Genomic DNA, 21,144 nt, shown 5'->3' with positions numbered 1-21,144 from the left:
TACAATACTGTCTGATTAAAGTATGCCAGAAGATGCAGTCAGATGAAAGCACACACTCACAGTATGTCAGTCTGAATACGTACCATTTTCATCTAGTGCTAAGACACTTGCTCCTTTATTTAGCAGCTCTTGCACAACTGTCTTTAGGCCATTCCGTGCAGCAATATGAAGAGGTCTAAAATAGGCAGAATAATGTGTTAGACCAAAGTTCTGTGACCTCTAGTACAGTAACTGGATTTTCATTATAAACAAAGGCAATCGTTGTTATACTCAAAATGTTATTGGCCCAAGTACTCTTCACCTGAAACTGAAAGAATAAAATGAAAGCTTTGCAGACAACACAAACAAAAAATACTAATCCCAGTTGGAGGGATTTCACTCACTGATCCAGTCCCCTTCATTAAATAAAATAAACAGGAGATTAAGGAGACCACTGTTTAACTCCACTAGGTTTTCTGAAATTAAATTTAGGCTTACGGCACTCAGCATACAACAGTTCCCCAAATAAAATCATTCATAATACTGAAAAGGCAATATGGTCTATTCAGCCTTCATCACTGGCTGGGAATCAATAGCAAAGCAGCAGAAAATGGACTGCAATAAGTTGAGCTGTGCTGCTGCTGCTCCACTTAGTGATTCTTAGTCCCACACATTCTAACAAGTGTAACATCTCATTAAGTATATATTTGCATGACTGTGAATCTCTCAACTAAGCAGTTTTGCACTGCCTAGTTGAGCACCCTACTGACCTGTACAATGAAATAGTGCAGATTCTAGCAGACAAAACAGAGGCACAGAGCCCCCCTTATGTACCCACACACACACCCACAGTGACAGACAGAAGCACAAATCAGACATGGACAGAAACACACATGCATATATGGCTATGTTTAGACAGGGACAGACACAGACCACACACAGTCATACTGCATTTATCTTAGCAGGAAGAGAAAGCTAGACAATGCAGAGCAGTGCTACATATCACAGGTCTGCTCTACCCAGCCACCACAATCAGTAAGATTATTTTCTCTTATGCCCATAAAATAACTACACATCTATTCCCCTCATTTTAGTATCCATTAATTCACTAATTCTACCTCCCCTTAGCCCTGTTATCTGCACATATATGCCACCTCTCCCTTGCTGCACTGTTCCACCTCCATGACAGCCCTCCCATGGTACAGGCTATTGTTGCATAAACTGGTTTGCCATACCATTATTAACAAATATCACACAACCAGCAAGGCTGCAGCTAAAAGTTTACTGAGCCCAGCCCAGGTAGTCACCTGTCAACACTTACGTTTGTAAAGCATTGTTTGTTGCATTGACAAGGCTCTGGTCTTGCATCTTTTCCAGTATTAACAAGGCACACTTCTCATGTCCCTGGTAAGGAAAAAAAGAGAATAAAAGGTGACAAATAAGATTAAAAGGGACAAGCTAGTAAGTAGTCTTGAAAGATAACAAGTTTCAGAACTGCAGTCATCAGCAAAAAGATCCTTATCATAGCTTTTTGTGTAAACGTATTTCTTGAGTAGTTACTTTTCTATTTAACAAAATATGTAAATTAATAAGAAAGCAACAACATTTTCCACTTAGCATTTGACATTTACAACACTCCTCGTACTTCCCAATCCTAAACTCACTGACATCAGAGTTGGGGGGGGGGGGGCTGGGCAACCTGCATCTGACATCAGAGTTGTCAGCAGTTTTCCCAACCAAAGAATGTCTCTTCAGCATGTCAAAACAAAGAGCAGTGGTATAACAGAGTTACCATTAATGATATTCTAGTGCCTTCCCATCTAACAAAAACATGCTTGTTAAATGGCGACAATAAATTGTCCGTCTATACAAATGCACACTGAGACATAAATGCATGTGTTGGTTCATATTTATTATACATTAACTTTATTTACCATTGCAGTCCAGCTTGCAGCTGAAAAGGGCTCAAGAAGATGCACTTTCTTACTCCTATGGAAGTTTGGAAGCTAGGACGGAAAAAAACGATAAAGATTTGGAAGGTTTTGTTAAACAGCATTTTAAGAGGAGGAGAAGTACCAACATTTTGGAAGAAAGCAGTGGTGGCTGTAATACCTAAAGAGGGTAAAGATCCATCAGATCCAGCTTCATACAGGCCCATTTCAATACTAAACCACGATTATAAAGTGTTCATGTCTATAATGGCTAAAAGAATGGCAAAAGTAATGCCAAAATTGACAGATATTGATCAATGTGGTTTTGTTGAGGGGAGGCAAACATTTGACAACATTAACAGAACAATGATTATCCAGATGGAAGTAGAATGTAAGAAAATACCACTGCTGTTGGTCGGTCTTGATGCAGAGAAAGCATTTGACTGAGTAAGCTGAGACTTAATGAGCAGGACAATGGACACATTTACATTTCCTGAAAAAATTATAAGGTTGATTAGGAGGACATATGAGGGATTGGAGGCAAAAATTAACATGGGTGGAGTCCCCTCTGATAATTCCTGCTTGAGCAGAGGAAACAGGCAGAGGTGTCCTCCTTGCCCTTTGTTATTTGCATTATACTTACAACCACTGGCAAAGAAAATAAGGGACTCAAACTGAAGGATATAATTGGTATGGTAGTCAAGAAAAGCTGGTTCTATTTGGAGATGACATTACACTATACCTGACAAAACCAGAAAGAGACATTACAGAATTGTGGAACATTTTGAGACAGTTTCAAATCTTTTTGGGATACAAAATTAATGAAACTAAAACAAAGGCAACAGCAATAAATTACATATCCAAACATGAACGAGGTTCAACTATATCCATATTTATGGGGACATGATAAAATGAAGTATTTAGGAGTATGGATTAAAAATGATTCGCTGTGGCAGCTAAGGATATATGGAAAGAGACTAAACAAAAGATAATACAAAAACAGAAAATGGAAGCTTTGTTATATGGATATGGATAGTAAGATACAAGCAGTCAAAATGTTTTAGTCCCTTGAGTCTTATATATAGGTCAGGTATATTTTTTATCAACCAGAGGAGAAGTTGTGGATAGCAATTAATAAAGAGCTGAAGGCGTTTATCTGGGAGGGGAAGACAGCAAAAGTCAAATGGTATAAGTCGATTCTTCCAGCAGAACGGTGCAGCTTGGGATTACCCAACTTGAAGGGGTATTTCTGAGCTACACCGATAAGGCTCCTATACATACCACAAGCAGAAAACTAGAATTCAAAGTGGAAAGGGATGATGTTGAAACAGGGGAAGCTCAAGAAACAAGGAGAGACTAGGATTTTGGATGCAGGCATTTAAGGAGAATAACAATAATCATACAGAATATTACACACTTAAACTAGCAGAACATACTCTGAGAACTAAGACATGGGAATGGAGAAAGGAGATTCTGCCGATTGGGATGACTGCAATTAGAGATATAGACAACAGGCAAGGGGGAGTGGAATTTATTGGAGAAAAATAGCAAAGGAACCAAGGTTTTGAGACCAAATAACTAGAGACGGAAAGGTAATATAATTGGAAGGGGCCAAGAATTTATTTGGACTGCAGGTTAGAAACTGCTTTTCCTATCATGGATTGATATCAGAGTATAGGCAAAGAGAAAGAAATGGGGGGGGGGGGGTCTTAAAAGAAATACCAGCACTGGTACAATTTTTAGTAGAATCTAGAAATGAAGCTACCATTAAAAAAGGAATAATTACTAGAGCATATAAAACATTACATGATAAATAAAATACAAGAATCAAGCAGAGGAGGTTAGAAAGGATTGGGGAGAGAGACTGGATAAGCAATTCACAAAGAAACAATGGGAGGATATACGTATGTCTCTTAAATATGCAAAATAAATCTAGAAGATTCAGGATTTTTGCTTGGAAATGTTTACATAGATATTTTTATACTCCAAATAGACTCCAGAGAATTTTTCCGCAAATGCTGGAGGTGTGACAGGGAAGAAAGAGGTACTTGGGAACATGTTTTCTGGGTGCAGTGGGTTGGAGGACTTCAAGGATTCCATGCAGGATGCACCGTCAGAGATGCTGGGTGGGTGGACTTTTGTGACAAGGGAGATGATTTTTCTGAGCTGTTATAAAGAATCGCACTTGCCTAGACATGGTAAGGCCTTGCTGTGTCTACCTATGGTGGCAGCCAAAAAAGCAATTACTAGAAAATGGAAGGGCTTTAGGTTAGCAACTTGAGCTCGTAAAATCTGTAACTGCTACAGAAATGAGCGCTGAAACTGCTCGTTGCGTGATATACCACATGGTGCGTAAACAGGAAATAGAGAGAGAAAATGGAAATCAAAATCTAAACCAACTATATTAGATGTAGTGAATACTAAACAAATTAGGCACACCAACCTTTAAAAACAAAGAAAACACTGTCACGACAACTGCTGAAGTCTAAAATCACACTTTGAATTTATTAAGTTTGAAGCACTTTTCGTTGGCTTAACAAGCAAACTTCTTCAGAAACAATGAATTGCAATTTAAAACTCGTATACAAAGTATCAGGTGGTCACATTTAACCAATCTTGACACAGTGTAACATGTAACTAGGAGAATTTTTAAAAGCATACTTCTTTCATAAAAAATGTAATACATTCATTCTGGTTAGAGGAAAGCTCTAAGCATTAGTGGAAGTAAATATCTGAATATGGGTATTAGGATGTGGTGACCGAGTATCTAGCATCAAGGTACAGTAAGTCTGAGATTTGGTGGTACAGTCTATGATGCTGTTTTTATTTTTTAATTTTATTTATTAGTTACCCCAGCAAGCTCAGTGGACTCGAGCTCCCCTTTACAATGATGACTTGGGAGCAGTGTCGGGTTAAATGAATTCCTCAGAGTCACACAGTAGGCAAATGGAGGCTGAGGAAATCAAATCCTGGACTACAGCAAACAGCCCATTAACAGCTCACAGCCTTAATTTTCTGCTCATTAAACTGAATACCAACTTTCTATAAGCTACTAAAGAATCAGAGAATTATTTAGCACAACAAAGATTCAAAAAGATCTAGTGAGGTCCCCTTGTTGGTTGACAGTGTAAGATGGGGGTTCTAAACCTCAGATTGTTTTTCATTGCCAAACTTAATACTATCAGGGTACAACAGCACATATGAAAGACTCCTGGGACTTTCTGAAAAGACTTGACAATTTTACATATAAAGATACACACCAACATTTGCTATTAACTTTTACTGATGTAGAGTCTTTGTATGCAGTAATACCACAAAATATCGGTACTGAAATGGTAAGGCAGTTTTAAAACCATGTTACAGTATTTACATACAAAGAAACTGAAACAATGTTCTTTTTATTAGATCTTATTTTAGAACACTTATTTAAATATTTTTTTCAGTCAATTAGTTGAGTTGCAACGGGACACCAACTGCACCTCCTTTTGTTAATTAGTTACTGAACGAATGGGATAGGATGCTCTTATTTCAGACTGTACTGTACAGTTATGTACTTGATTATGTTTAGTTTACTTACAATATTTTATACGAGATGGTGATGCTGAACTATTTAATGAAATTATGACAAAGTTACTGTTTTTTTGAGGACTACAACAAGACATTAAACTGAGAAATATCTAATTTCTTGACAATGTACCCTGTGTGAGGAAAGTTTAACATCTAATATTGAAGCTGTGGTAGCATTGGTTTGATTCTCAGCTAGGCGTCTTCTGCGTGGAGACATTGAAGGTTGTGCACCAGGGCTGGTAACTTCGGCCGTAAAATCAACTACCAATCATTAGTGGACGGAGTTCGCTGTAGACACAAACATTGAAGTCCAAAAGGCTTACGATCTTTGCTTGGAAGTGTTTACATAGGTATTTTTATACCTCAAGCAGATCTCAAATAATTTTTCCTCAAGCAGATAGCAAATGTTGGAGCTGTGATGGAGAAGAAAGAGGTAACTGGGAAAGTATGTTTTAGGAGTACAATGAGTTGGCAGATTTTACAAATTCCCCAGAGTACTCTCAGAAATACTTGGTGAGCACATGGCTGCAAGGAAGGAAATGCCTCTTTTGAGCTGAGATACACAATCTGAATTGCCCAGACATAATAAAACCTTATTAAGTTTAATTCTGTTGACTGCCAAAAAAGGAATGACTAAAAAATGGAAATCAAAGTCTGCACCAACTGCACTTGATATACTGAATATTATAAAAGAGATAAAAGATTCGCAAGAGGGATCTTTACTAAAAAAGTAGTAGCAAATTACACTGAAGTAAATCAAAATTAATTATGGAAACAATACATGCATAACAATGTTCAGGAGGAGGAGTGAGGTTTAAAGGATGGCAGGAATTCAGCAATTTATGTAATGTTGGACTGATGATAGTAGCTATGTATGATGTATGTTGTATTTAAATGAAAAATATGTTAAAATGGTTTGCTTTCTTTTCTGTAAATGTATGTTTGCCTACGTCTTAAGTGATAATTTAATAAAGGTGTCTAAAAAAATCTAATACTTTTATAAAAAAATAAATATTTGTAAACAGTTGTATACCTTTCTTCAGTAATCATCCTCTGTTAAAAAGTATGCAGTTAAAAATCAGACCATTAGAATACCCAAATTAACACAAAAAGATGACCTACTTGAGAATAATTTAGCTGAGTTAAAATAATTAATTTTAGATAGAGGTTATCCTGTAAACTTATGAATACTATTTTAGATGAAGTAGCATATCAAAGGATAGATAAGTGGAATTCAAGTTTGATGAATAAAAACATTGTATGTCGAGTCTAAGGTAACAGACAGGGATAATGGACATAATTCAAAAATTTTAAATACTTTCCCTTTCATCGTTAGTAATGATGGACCATACAGCAAAATATTGTTCAAAACTAGAAGTTATTAATAGGTTAAAATGGATGAGTGGATAAAATAGGTTAACAATCCAAATCTGATTTACAGGAAAGGCTGGAACATGAAAGAATTAACAGAAAACAATGTGAACAAATTTAGGTACTTGCGTATTATCACAACCACTTTTCAGAGGTGGCATACTTTACACTGTTTTCCGCGAAACTATGCCTGTTAATGGAAGAAGGGTACTATAAACTGTTAACCAGTTTTGGGTCACACTAGGAAACATGGCAAATTTGCTATTTGCAGGTAGTGCCCTTGGCCGAAGTAAACACATGACTGATTCTTTACGGTCGTAAATGTTATGAGAAATTCCAACTCACCATGGTCTGAACAAGAGAAGCGCCGCTTTTCAAAGCCTATGAAATGTTACTACTCCTTACAGGCAAATGTACCTGTCATGATTATTGCCGACCAAAACTCACCCCGTACACTCCTCAGTAGCATTACATTTGGTAAGATCAGAACTAGGAATGCAGGGCTTTTGATCCAGGGAAGGAGTGTGAATGTACGCTTTCTTGCTTACAGTTGCACTGTACAAACTTTAATTTATTGCCATGATTGCAAGTGCCGTGTATTAATTTTTTCCCCATACTTCATTTGCTATATGAGGTTTGTTTCCCACTCCAAGTAGTACACATTCTACAACATGTTCCACAATAAAAAACATCATTCTTGACCACATTGACAAGGAGCAGGCATGTCGATCACATTATTCATGACCTGACGTCGGTAAAGGATGCTACATACACACAGAAATCTTCCCCTTATTCCTCTTCCAAACCCATTACCAATGTCCCACAACAGCAGGTAACAGTTTACAGCAACCTTTTACAGTTAACAGAGATACTTTCAGTCAAACATGAAGATTTATCGCATGTTGCAAATGTGGTTGCGATAATACGTAAGTACCCAAATTTATACTTATGAACAACCTGGTATGCATCCTTGTGGTACATGTAAAGGGTGCTGCTTCAAATATGACTATTAACAGTGGAAATAATATTTTTGAGAACATAAGCAGATTTGATAACTGTGTTTCTGTGCAGTACTTCATGTACCTCAAGTGTTATTTTTACATCTGTAAGACCAACACAAAGCTGGGTCAAAGAAGTTATGAGCACACAAACAGTATTAAAACAAAAGAAAAAAAATCAAAACAACTCTGTCTTTCAACACTTGAGTAAATGTAAAGTATTTCAAAAGTTATTATTCCATGTACTTGAGAAAGCTATCAGAGACAGATGGGGTAGTGATACAGAGTTTATTAGGGACAACCAAACTAATGTGGCAGCTTAAGGTAAACTCTATGCAAACATAGAGGCTTAATAAGACTTTTAACATCAAATGTATTTTAAAGCCAAGGTCTTCGCTGTAACTTGAGTGAACTTTTGTTTTCCTCACAAGTCTTGTATAGTTTAACATTTTAGTAGCTTTCACCAATTTCTTTTTTTAATCTTCATTAAGGAGTCTGACTGGATGATTGAGAAGGGATATGTTCTTCTGGAACATTTAAAAACCCTGGTAGGTTTTGCATTAACTGTCTGATGAAGTCTATTATAAAACAGACCAAAGCTCTCAATTGTGAAGATAAACTGTGTGCACAAGTCTGCAGATTAGCATTTTTATTTTAATGACTTGTACTCTTGTCTGTATTATCAAAACAACCTCACCTTTTTTTAAAGATGCTAAATTTCTGAAACATTCTCTTCTCTTTTTTATACCTATTCGCATGTTATGTCCTTTCAAGTAAGCATTACAAGTATACAGCTCTCTTTAAAGATAAACCTCCACTTTCTTTAGGTGTTCTCCAAGAAGTAAGAGAGCCACTATTAGAATGTACTGCATTTAAAACTGAAGATGCAGAACAGTGGGATTAACACACCTGTCACTCTTCTGAGCAATATTCACTTTCCTAGTATTATAGCAATAACCCACTGTTGGGTGTGGGTAATGCTGGATTTACCCGGGGTCTACAATGCTGTTTGTTGTCAGAAAGCATACATCTCAACCTCTTAGAGCAAGAAATCTGGACAAAGCCATAAATAATGGGGGGATAAAGGTCCAAAAGTAGGGAATGTTTTTAAGTATTGCTCTTACAAATTAAGAAAAAATAACAGAATAACAGGTTTTGCATTAGCATTAATTTCCTGAAGGGTATGAAGTATGAAACTCAAATGTCTGTCCTTATTTCTAACTTTAACTTTCAATGATTTGCCAAAAAAAAAAAAAAAAGCAAAAACAAAAAAACACACTTTTATGAGAAACAGACCAAAAATCAGAAGCAAAAATCTGGGCATTCTGTGAAAATATGTACAGTTGAGCATTATGACTGGAATTTGTATATGCTGATAAAGTCTGGCCACTCGATACTTCAGCGGTTGGACTTTTACTGTTGGTATATTGTCGATTTACAACAGGCACGCTGGTTAGGCTGACCAATCAGCATGCTAATTTTTGAATGTTAATTGCCAGTCATTATACAGATTTACCCACGGTTGGTTTGGTTCAGTCACAAGGGCAAAGCCCGAGTGGCCAAACAAAGTCAACAGTGGGTAAATCTAGCATTATACAACATTATTTAAGAAAAAAGTACTTACTTTTCTTAAGTGATGTCTTTGTATAATGGTGGCGTGCTGTCCTTCTGCCACTGGACATCTCATAGTTGATTTAGCTGATGTACTTTTTTTTTAAATTAGAGAGACTGAATCTTTAATTTTAAATAACATACCTGATTTTCCTCTTATTTTCTCCATACCATCTCTCGTATGTCCGGACTACATATTTTTTTATTTTTTAAAACAACTATAAAAATAAAAACTGACAGAATATATCAACAGAAAAAAGTCCGGGTGACTGGACCTTTTCCGTTGGTGTAGTCTGAGATTTACAACGGGCACTCTGGTTGAGCTGGCCAATCAGCATGCTCGTTTTAGAATATTAATTGCCAGTCATTGTATAATAAATAATATATCATGTATTTATAAAAGGCAACCTAATTTTCATTCACATTCCTTACCTTTTTAAAAAATGCAGACATTCCAGTTTCAAGGCACTTCCAATGAAACTGAAGCACATGTATTATGAGATGAACTGCAAGAGACTCCATGCTACCTTATATAACTTAACCCATTCTCTTATTGAAACAAGCATTCTTTCAGTTGTCCTAGTGAGTCTATGAGAGTTCTACATGTGAAACTGAGTCATTTTCATTTTCTAGCTTTTGGTTTATACCTGGTTTTATTTGGAATAACTACATCTTTAATCAGCACATATGTTTTCATTTTCCTAAAATTTAACACATTTAGTTACTAGATGAACAAACTATTTTAGTCCCCAGAAACTAGTTTAACAATTGTATCTGTGTGCACAACTTTGTGCTCAGTTAATTGTCAAGAATCCCCAAAGCTTTATTTCTGGCTTTGTGGTGTACGGTGGAAAAAGCCATGACTATGACGCACAACACCTGAGTTCAAGTAGTGACTTTGATGCTGGGAATGGGAGTAAGTGGGCTCCACTGGCTTGTCTATCCTGGTGGGGGAGGGAGAGTTGACTCTAGAAAGATGCTGGATCTGTGTAGACAGAGGTCTACACCTTAGCCACTCTCCAGAGAATGGAAACTGTTAACCCACAGAGGTGGAGGAAGCTCTTGCTGGTGAGGGAGAAGAGAAAGTAAGAAAATGTCGGGGAAGAAGCACAGGCTGCCTGAAGTGATGTGCTGTGCATTGTCAACCAACAGGGGTGGGGCTGGGGATTAACAGAAATGCTCACATCTAGTACTATGTGAAGTTGCGGACTTCTGCACATGCTGAGTGGTGCCAAGCACATGGCCACAACAGGGTCATACTTCAGAGGGAGGGCAGATAACCTGGGCAGAGGGGGATGCCCATCTTAGGCAGTGGAATAAAAGTCATATGTGATAAGGGGCAAAAAAGCTACCTTATGGCCAGCCAGGATGATGGGCTTTGTGGGTGGTTCTTGCCTCTACATTGGGGAAAAAAGTCCGACTCAGACTGGGGGAAAGCTTGATGGGTGGCAAGCACAGGGGCAAAAAGAATGCAAAAAAATTAATTCTGAAAACTTTCCACTCCATATGAGAGAAATAATTAAAATGTCTCTGTGTGTTGAAAATACTCTCTTTGCATGACATAATTAAATTGGTTCTGTGTGTTGAATTCCGAAGGACCATATCTGTGACCCTCAGAACTACGGATCTATAATACGAATGTAGGAGAATATATATACTAAAGTATGTGGTTGAAGAACTCTGGGATATTTCACCTTCTATGAAGTACTGTGTTCTCAGAGTTAGTATACAGAGGAGGCTTGGGTGTAAGGGACAGAGCCCCCCATGTCAGTGGATGTGGTAGTGGGTGTCAAAGCTCCACTGTAGTACTGCTTCAATGATGTAACATAACATTCTGAAGTTTGTTTTTGTTTTATTATAATAGCAGTATATTTTTGAAATTTCAGGACCCAGAATTTTGTTTTTTTTGTAATTGTGACAGTTGCCAATCAAGTTTCATAAGCATTTTACTTTACGTGAAGATTGTGATTTACCTTTTGTCTCCTTTTTGAACAGTAAACAGAAAAAAGTCCATTTAGCAATTTTGCTCTCATAATATTTCTGTTTGCACAATAACTGCTTTTCTGTAATCTTTGCAATCCAATTTTCTTTTCATGCATAGACATATTAATATTTTCATTTCTTTTCTTTTGGTTCCCATCCTACATCAGTCAGCAGATGCCTCTCACAACAGCTCAACCCATTAAATTTCCTATAGGTGAGGATCAAAGGCCACCACATTCGAGTCATGGATTTTAACTTTCTAATATTTCCCAATGACGATCTCTTAAAACTCATGTGGAACTGAAAAAAAAAACAAATTTTAATGACAGCCTGGTCCCCACTTCCACAAGAGAACGTAACTTCAAAACTCTTGCAATTCTCACTCAGCAATTCAGCTGCCATCACATTTTGTCTCTCTACAAACGGATGCTAATGTCTGAAATAATAAGAATCTTATTTGTTAACTAGGTAGGCCCAATAGACATACAGTCCCTTTCCAGAGGCAACCCAGGATCAATGTCTGGTTAACTGTTCAGGTTCACACAGGAGACAAATGAGGGCTGAGGGAATCAAACCTTGTACCATAGGAACTACAGCTAGCAACCTTAAACTATGTGCCAACTGGCAGATTCAATTAGAAGGAAACCCTAACCTTCCCTTGTGAAACTTGATTTGACAACTACCATTCCATTCCTCCCTCCCCATATGGTCCTCAGGCACCTAGGACCTGGATTGCTAGTCAAACCCATTTCCCCTATGATTGGGCACCCAGCAGACAGCTGGCAGTTATCCAGTTCTTAAATGAATCAGAGCTAACCATGCTGTCATATCTGCCTACCTTATCTCCTTTACTTTTGTTTCATGTCATTTTACATTATCCATACTTTATGGCACTGTTTTAAGTCTCAGATCTGTAAGCTTCTTAAAAAGCTACTTATTTAAACCATTAGTTTAATTATAATGACATTCCAGATATTTCTATAACCACAATAATTCTTGCTTCTTTAAAAATATAGATATATATGATATAGGTTTCATTCTCTCAATGTCTAATGTTAGATTGTATATCACCATAAGTATAAACAAAGTTGCTAAAGTAATTCCTGAGTCACTCAACTTCTTGCTGAGAAAAAATATTGCAATTTATTACTCTCAAATGCAATATTCAGGATTAAGAGATGCAAAGAACAGTTAAGACTTCTCTGAGAAATAAGCTGCTCTTTTTTTGTTGTGAATCTTCTACTTAAAATGCAGGTATGAACTTTTTCGCTGGATTTTCTGTGTAATGCTCATTATATAACAGCAATGGAAGCCACAAAATTCAAGTAAGGATAGCTCAGGTGGCAACAAGAGTGAGATGCTCTCCAGGCCACACCAATGATTACAGGAAATTGTTACCACACATTTCTATACACCTTCTCCCATAATGCATCTGGAAACAAATCATTCTAATACTCAGTTTGGACATTTAGAATGGAGCATAACATAACTTCTAAGTTCTAAATTCCAAAAATACTTGGATTCCATGCCTTCATTAACACATCATTTTTTACTGCTCTCGCAGAAAAGGGCTCTGAAGTAAGGTCATACTACACTTCTGTTACTTATTTCAGCACAAACATACTGTCTGGGGGAAAAAAACAACAACATGCAAATCACCTGACAGAAAATTATAAGCTAACATCTTTGGTTTCCTTAACAATCTGTTTAATTAAATCTCAAACTTGTCTGTAAAACTGCATAGAAAAACATGTCTGAGCACAAGACTTCCAGTATGGACATACAGTATTTATTTATTTTTTTACTGAATGCCATTCATATTCATAATGCTATTACCATCAAGCCAGGTTACTTGAGCCTTTAGTGCCCCTTCTATTTAGGGGTATGGATTACTCCTTAGACCAGAAACCACTCCTACAAGGAATGGGTGTGGATGACCAGGAGCAGAACAAAACTTGATTCTTCTTGGAATGGGGAACTACAAAGGAATTTTAAGTACTGGAATTGTCCTCTGTGAACCTGAGGATTTCCTTACATTTGCTCCCACTGTCCTATGACAGCCCCGACAAATGGGACTCCCACAATACCATCCACTGACTGTGTTCACATCTGCATGTGTACAAGCCCTGACTATAGTAGGTAAATGTAATGCATATTGAGTGATTTCTTCAGCACTTCTCACTGCCTTGCATTAACAACCACCCCCTACTGGGTGTCAGCATTGCAGGGGATTGGTCTTCCTTCCTGCATTCTTGATGGGTAATCTGGTATTGGCTAATCATTTCCAGTCTTCCACAGCCAGCTCCTGGGCAGCTACACAAAACCAGGTCACCAAGATTATGGCCAGGATCTTATCCCTATACACCCATGCAGCCAACATGGCTACACATTATTACATGACAAGCCAGTACATTTAATAATTTTATTACTGTATGAAATTAAATTCATTGACAAAGGCCTTTGCTGTGGAGTTTCAAAATAGCTCAACTTACTCGACTGCAAGCCAGGTGCAGTGCTGTATTCTTGTCACAGTCCTTCATTGTCAGGTCAGCTTTGGTACTACCTAGCAGCACCTCTGAAAGAATAAAGAAGGGAAAAACAAACGATTATTAAATGATCAGCAATAAAAGCATTATAACATTCATATATTGGTACAGGTTCAAACAGAAGCTGTCAGTGTAGTTTTCCTAGTTACTGCATAAATGCAGCTTTTCAGCCAATGCAAGGTATCATGTAAAGATATAATTTTGCTCACAAAATAAATGAGGAACAAAATTTCAAAATACACTAAACATAAAGATATCGGCTACAGTTGCTGACATCAGCTGTATTGTCATAGCAGTGTTATTGCAACGGATATGTCTATCATTATTTGCAAGGTACACATTCACATATGTTGTGCAAGTAGTTGTGTGAGGTTGTGCTCAAACTTTCTGAATATATGCTCTCATCTTGAACCAGGATGTACAACATGGTGTCTGAAGTGGATGGATTTTTGTGTATACTATAAAGTGAGACAACAAAGGCTATTTTTTCATATAAAAATGTCATTTTCAAAAAAGGAGTATAATGTTTAAGGCAAACTGACATAAAAAATGGTCATGTAATTCATGTCCAGTATGAATGCTTATTTCACATGCAGTGATACAGTTTATTTATAGGTTCATAAGTAGGTACTATGCTATTGGCCCTGGGGCCTATATAAGCCTAGCCAAAAAGGTTCCCTGGCTTTCGCCACCCAAGAAAATTATTTTCCTGTGTCCCTGTCAAGCAGTGCTGTAGAAGTGATCCCCGGGGTGAATTTTCTATTTCCCATCCAGTCATCAAGATTTTTCTTAAAGAGGGCCAATGAGCAGCGTTGCTTGACATGAATGGGTAGTTTGTTCCAGAGTATGGGAAGTCTCTGGAGAGGAATTTATCCCTCCAGCATGTTCTGTTTATTGTGGTGACAAGGTTTAGGTCCCTGGAGCGTGTAGTTCGGAGAGATTGGGATTTCTTTAAGTGTGGCATGTCTAACAGCTCTGGGTTTGACATAGCTTTGTATGTTAAGCAGAGACTGCCTCCGAGTAGGCGATATGCAAAGGAGTAGAGCTGGAGTTTTTTGAGATGGTTTGTGTATGGCAGCTGTTTGAGACGGTAATCCTCTTAGTGAGGTATTTCTGTGGCCTTTCCAAATGTTGTAGGTATCTTGTGAGATACATGCCAAATGGGGCACTGTACTCTATAATGGGTCTGATGAGGGATGAGTAGAGAGGAACAATGACCTCCTTTTTTCTAGAGGAGAACCCTTTTGTGATGAGGTGTGCCACGTAGTGGGATTTCCTGACTACTGTGGCGATGTGGCTATCAAAGGAGAGACTACTGTCCACCTGTGCCCGAGGTCTCATCACACTTTCAGTGTTTAGTGAGCTACCGCCTATGAGGTAAGTTCATGGGTACCGAGTTTTTCCCAAAGAGGATGACAATGCACTTCCTGGCATTGAGCTTGAGGTCATGACTTTGACACCAAGCATCTGTCTCTGTGAGGCCCTTTTGTAGAATGTCTACATCATTAGTTGATTCTATTATGGCTCGCAGTTTGCAGTCATCTGCGGACTTTGTTAGCCAAAGACCTTCTGTGCTGGCCTGCACTTCAGAGAAGTAGATGCCAAACAGGAGATGACCCAGGACCGAACCCTGTAGTACTCCACTTGTCACTGGTCTGAAGTCAGACTTAGAGTCGGCTACTTTTACTGTGTGGGTTCTGTCAGTGAGTCAGTTGGCCACCCATCATGTGACATAGGGATTTATGCCCAGTTTAGTGAGTTTATCTGTATTTCCAGAATGGGGGATGGTATCGAAAGCCTTGGCGAGGTCAAGATAGGCTGTGTGCAATACCTTGCCCTCGTCTTCGGCTCTAGTGACTGCTTCAAAGAAGTCAGTCAGGTTTAGTAGACATGATCTACCTTTTACAAACCTAAACTGAGTGGGGTCCAGGGTTTGGAGGTTACCTGTGTCTTTGTTTATAAGCTTCAAGATGATACATTCTATGGCCTTGCAGACCAGACTTGTCAGGCTAATGGGGCGGTAGTTTCTGGGGTCTGTGGTGGCACCCCCTTTGTGGAGTGGGATAACCGTGTGCCATTCAGTAGGCACATAGCCTGAGGTGAGGCTATGACAGAACATGGTACTTAGGTGGGGTGCCAGTTCGTTCTGTAGTTCGTGCAGTACACAGCCTGGGATGTTGTCTGGTCTCATGGATGCTGTGTTCTTGGCTTTGGAGAGTGCGGTCTTTACTTGTTCATTCGTGATTATAGGGGCTTTGCATTCTTCCAGTATTAACACGGGCCCTTTGTAGGGTGAGAGGGAGGTAAAGTTAGCACTGAACCTATCTGCCAGGATGTTGGCAATATAATGGTTGGTTCTGTATACTTAGTGCCACTGTGCTGTAGCTCAAAGCAGATCTGAGTGCTGCCATTGAGATTCTTGACATAGCTGTAGAATGCTTTGTGGTTGCCTTTGGAATCAGTGGCGATTTTATTATCATAACTGACTTTGGAGGATTTTATGAGGGATCTCAGCTTCTTGCTGAGGCTGACCAGGAGTCTTGGGATTTTACTCTTTTTTTGCAACAGCTTCTTCCTTCTGTTGTAGAGCTTGTTTATGGCAGGGGACCACCAGATTCCTTTTTTTTTTGAGGATAGCACAATCCATGCACTTGTGTATGTGCTTATTTATTTATTTATTTATTGCATTTGTTGACCGGGAAAGTTCACTGGGACTAGGAAGAGCCCATTTTCAGTGGAGGCCCAGGGAGAAAAGCTCCACAATATTACATACAAAAACAATCTAAAAACAGTGTTGATATATATAAAAATTAGATACAAGGTTCCAAATATAAAAAAACAAATATAACAATGATGTCATTACATTAATTAAAAACAAAGGTCAATCTGTTAGAAAGAAAAAGGTTAATATATAGGATGAAATATTGAGGGAATCACATGGAAGAAAGTGATAGTAGAAATGGCAAAGTGTATAGAAGTCAGGTAAGAACAGGAAAGAAGGCTGTAGAGTAAATGTGCTAAGAGCGTGAGTAAAGAAATATTACAGTGTAGGGTTAGAGGCTGAGAAGTGTAGATATTAAGGGCAATGCAAGTGAAAACAATGAGTTAGAAGTATAAATTAGGTGACAGAAAGAGACAAGAAGGTACAGACAAGAATGTTGGAGACTTTATACAAATTGATAGAGATTGGGGATCTAGAGTGGGAAAATAGAAGTTATGTTCTTACCATAACGTTCCATGTTAGTTGTCTTCTTCTCGCCTTCTTCTTGCTGGATGGGTTGCCGACCTGGCTCCGACTCGGCCACTCTAAAGCTCGAGAGTTGGTTCCACCGGCTCGAGGCTCCCCTTATATCCCACAATGCTAGGCGATAGTTACCTCAGATCTCGTTTGTAAGCTAACCCCAGCTTATAACAGAAACAGTATAACTGTAAAAACAGAATCCACCTCTAACAACAGGAAGGAGAAGGGTGACCTACATCCTGAAACAAGAAATATGCATAATAGCATATAGCTAAGAAAGAGGTGGTAGAAAGAGAGGTCACGATCACAACTCCTCTAGGTCTGTCCAGGCCAGGGGAAGGAGGGTGGGGCGAAGAAGGCGAGAAGAAGACAACTAACATGGAGCGTTATGGTAAGAACATAACTTCTATATGTTAAGTTGTCTATCTCTTCATTCTTGCTGGATGGGACCGCGTCCCTAGCACCTTGTCCCGGGTGGCCTAACGGAACAGACTCCTGAGAACAGTGGAACCAAAATTAGCTCTATGCCTAGAAGCTAAATCCAACTTATAATGGGAAATAAAAGTGTGAGGAGTAGCCCAAGTAGCCGCTGCACAAATGGTGTCAATAGGCAGTCTGTCTTGGAAGGCTAGAGAAGTAGCCAAAGCTCTGGTGGAATGGGCTTTAGGCTTATTAGGCAGTTTTTGGTGTCTAATCTCATAAACAAGGGTAATCAGAGATGTTAGCCATCTGGATAAAGATACCTTTGAAACTGGAAGTCCCTTTCTGCTTTCCGCATAGGAGACAAACAGCTGATCAGATTTTCTGAATTGTTTCGTCCTGTCCAAGTAGTACCTTAATTGACGATGAACATCCAGACAGTGTAATTTTTGTTCAGACCTATTTGAATACTCCGGAAAGAAGACAGGGAGGACAAGGCATTGGTTTAGATTTGATGTTGAAACCACCTTAGGCAAAAAGGACGGGTTAGTTCGTAAGGAAACTCTGTCCTTATGGAACACAAGGTAAGGAGAACGACAACTGAGTGCTTGAAGTTCAGAAATTCTTCTAGCTGATGTGATAGCCACCAGAAAGAGAGTTTTCCATGATAATAACTTTAAGGAACATGAAGCTGCAGGTTCGAAAGGGGAAAGAATCAAAGAAGCAAGAAGTAAATTTAGGTCCCAAGGAGAAGGAGGATTTCTTACAGGAGGTCTGAGAAGAAAAACTCCTTTCAAAAAGGCTTTGCAGAGTTTGTGGGACATTAGGGCAGATTCAGAAATACCCACATGGAAATTAGAAATAGCTGCCAATTGAACCTTAAGAGTAGATGGAGATGAACCTGCATGGAAGAGTTCAGCAAGAAAATCAAGGACTAGTTGGATAGAAGCGGTGAAAGGATCTATGTCCTTTCCTTGTGCCCAATATGAGAAGCGTTTCCACTTACTCAAATAAATCTTTCGAGTGGAAGATTTATGGGAAGCTATCAAAATATCTCTAACAGAGTGAGATAATTGAGGAAGCCTGGCTACGGTTGGAAGTGGAGGAACCAAGCAGTGAGGTTCAGAGAGGGAGGGCGATGAAACTGACCCGACTGATGGATCAAAAGATCTGGAACTAGGTCCAGATTCCACGGTCGCTCCAAAAGAAATCGATGCAGAAAGGGGAACCACACTTGTCGAGGCCAGTAAGGAGCAATGAGGATCAATGAGGCCTTCTGAGCGATAGCTTTCTGTATTACTTGAGAGATCAGTGGGAAAGGAGGAAATGCATACAGAAGTCCCCGCCAAACTTGGACTAGCGTCCCGGCTGGGTTGGCCTGGTAAAGGGAATAGAGTGAAGTATTCTCTGCACTTGCTGTTTTGGGGAGTAGCAAAAAGATCGCAGCAAGGCTGACCCCACTTGAGAAAAATCTCTCTCACTACAGGGTCTTTCAGAGACCACTCGTGAGGCATGAGAATAGCTCTGCTCAACTTGTCCGCAATGTGATTGGACTTCCGGGGATGTGCGTTGCTATCAGAAACGCTGAGAAGAAATCGCACCTTGCCACAGTCTGAGTGCTTCTCGACACAGGGGGTATGATCTGGTTCCGCCTTGTTTGTTGATGTACCACACTACAGACATATTGTCTGTCTGGATTGCAATCGTTCCCAAGGGAAGAGAGTCTTGAAGGGCTTGCAACGCTAAAAGCACTGCTCTCATCTCCAGAACATTTATGTGCAAGTGGCATTCGTTTGGTTGCCATGTGCCCTGGACTGTCCTGCCCTGATAATGCCCCCACCCGATCAGGGAGGCATCCGTTGTCAGAGTAGCAACCGGAGGAGGTGGAACAAATGGTCTCCCGACAGGAGCTGGGGAAGACATCCACCACATGAGATGCTTTTTGCGCGCCTGCGTGATCATAATGGTGTGAGACATTGGAAGTTCCTGGTATGACCATTGAGAAAAGAGCATCCACTGAAGGATCCGCATGTGGTATCTGGCCAATGGAAGGAGGGTATGGCGCTGCCATGATTCCCAACACCTTTAGAACTAACCTGGCTTTGGCTCTGTTGTTGTTGAGAAGTAGTGATACCAATTTTTGAATGTCTGATATCCTTTGGTTCGTTAGTGTTGCAGACATGTTCACAGTATCTAAATTTAGCCTATGTAGGTAATAGTACGACAAGGCGACAAAACAGACTTTTCGCAATTTATTGAGATACCCAGTTTTGACAGACGAAAAGTGTAATCTCTGGCCATCAGAAGGAGATGCTTGGTGGGAGCTGTGAGGAGCCAGTCGTCCAAATATGGAAACACCTGGAATCCTTGTCGTCTCAGGTGAGAAGCTACCACTGCCATGCATTTGGTAAACACCGGGGCAGTGGTGAGACCAAAGGGCAGGGCCCTGAATTGAAAATGACTGGTTCCCAGCCTGAAGCGGAGGAATCTTCTGGGCGTCTGTTCATTTTATGTGATAGTACGCGTCCTGAAGGTCTATAGAGCACATCCAGTTTCCTTTTCCCAATAGGGGAAGAATGGATTGCAGCGTGACCATCCGAAATCTTGTTTTCTTGACCGATTTGTTCAAGATACTGAGATCCAAAATTGGTCTCCAGTCCCCTGTTTTCTTTGGAACTAAAAAGAACCTTGAGTAGATTCCGGATCCTAGTTGGTCTGCTGGCACTGGCTGAATAGCTCTTTTTGCAAGCAGTTTTGAAATCTCCAAAGCTGCTATATCCCTTTGAGCGGGTGGAATATCTGGAAGGGATTTTTGACTGATTTGGAAAGCGAAGAAAGGGAATAGAATAACCTTCGAAATGATGGACTGTACCCATTTGTCTTGTGTCAAGGATAGCCAGGCTTCTGGGTACAGTGCCAATCTTCCCCCGACTTCCTCCGAAGATGGGCGGGCGGGCAACACCGCGGGGATGCGGAAAGGGCTTAGCGGAGTGCGTTTCTCGATTGCCCTGGTTCTGCGGACCCCTCTGCCTCTAGGGCGGCGTCTACCATTGTTGTTCCCCCTCTGCCTCTGGCGGGAACCGACTCTGTCGTCAGGCGAAGTCCCTTGAGATTGTTTACGGAACCACATCTTTCCCCTTCTGGCCTTTGGGGTAAGGCCTAGAAGGAGTAGAAAACGGACTCCGGCGGCAGAAAGGGTCTTGCCATCAGTCTCGCACCTAGTCAGGGTCTCTTTCACTTGTGGACCAAAGAGATGATCCATCAAAAGGGGAGTTCGTGAAAGGCGTCTTGAAGGGTTCCAAAATTGCATAGCCGCATCCAGGCGTGCCTACGTAAGGCTACCCCTGTTCCTGCGGCTCTGCTCGCTCCATCAGCCGCATAAGAGAGGAGGCGCATGGAGGAGTTGGAAATAGAATTAAGGATAGCCAGCTGCGTGTTCATTTTCTCTTGGAAACCCGTAGCTGTAGGGTCCTTCAGCATTTCACTCGCTTCTTTGA

At 39.8% G+C, this 21,144-nt stretch overlaps 1 protein-coding gene across 3 annotated transcripts in view; it reads right to left on the bottom strand.

The window, feature by feature from the left end:
- Positions 1 to 21,144, bottom strand: part of ANKRD44 (ankyrin repeat domain 44) — a 1,254,083-nt gene that overhangs the window by 18,666 nt on the left and 1,214,273 nt on the right. For all 3 annotated transcript variants that reach the window (XM_044060611.1, XM_044060613.1, XM_044060612.1), the window contains 3 exons: positions 13,933 to 14,015; positions 1,301 to 1,383; positions 84 to 175 (listed from right to left, as the gene is read on the bottom strand). In XM_044060611.1, coding sequence (XP_043916546.1) covers positions 84 to 175; positions 1,301 to 1,383; positions 13,933 to 14,015 — 258 coding nt within the window. The remainder of the gene's footprint in view (positions 1 to 83; positions 176 to 1,300; positions 1,384 to 13,932; positions 14,016 to 21,144) is intronic.

Source organism: Protopterus annectens, chromosome 2.part0 (genome assembly GCF_019279795.1).
Source record: "Protopterus annectens isolate FY-2018-M chromosome 2.part0, PAN1.0, whole genome shotgun sequence".
Taxonomy (NCBI): domain Eukaryota; kingdom Metazoa; phylum Chordata; order Ceratodontiformes; family Protopteridae; genus Protopterus; species Protopterus annectens.
Note: the sequence above shows the minus strand (reverse complement) of the source record. Positions and strands in the feature narration are given on the sequence as shown.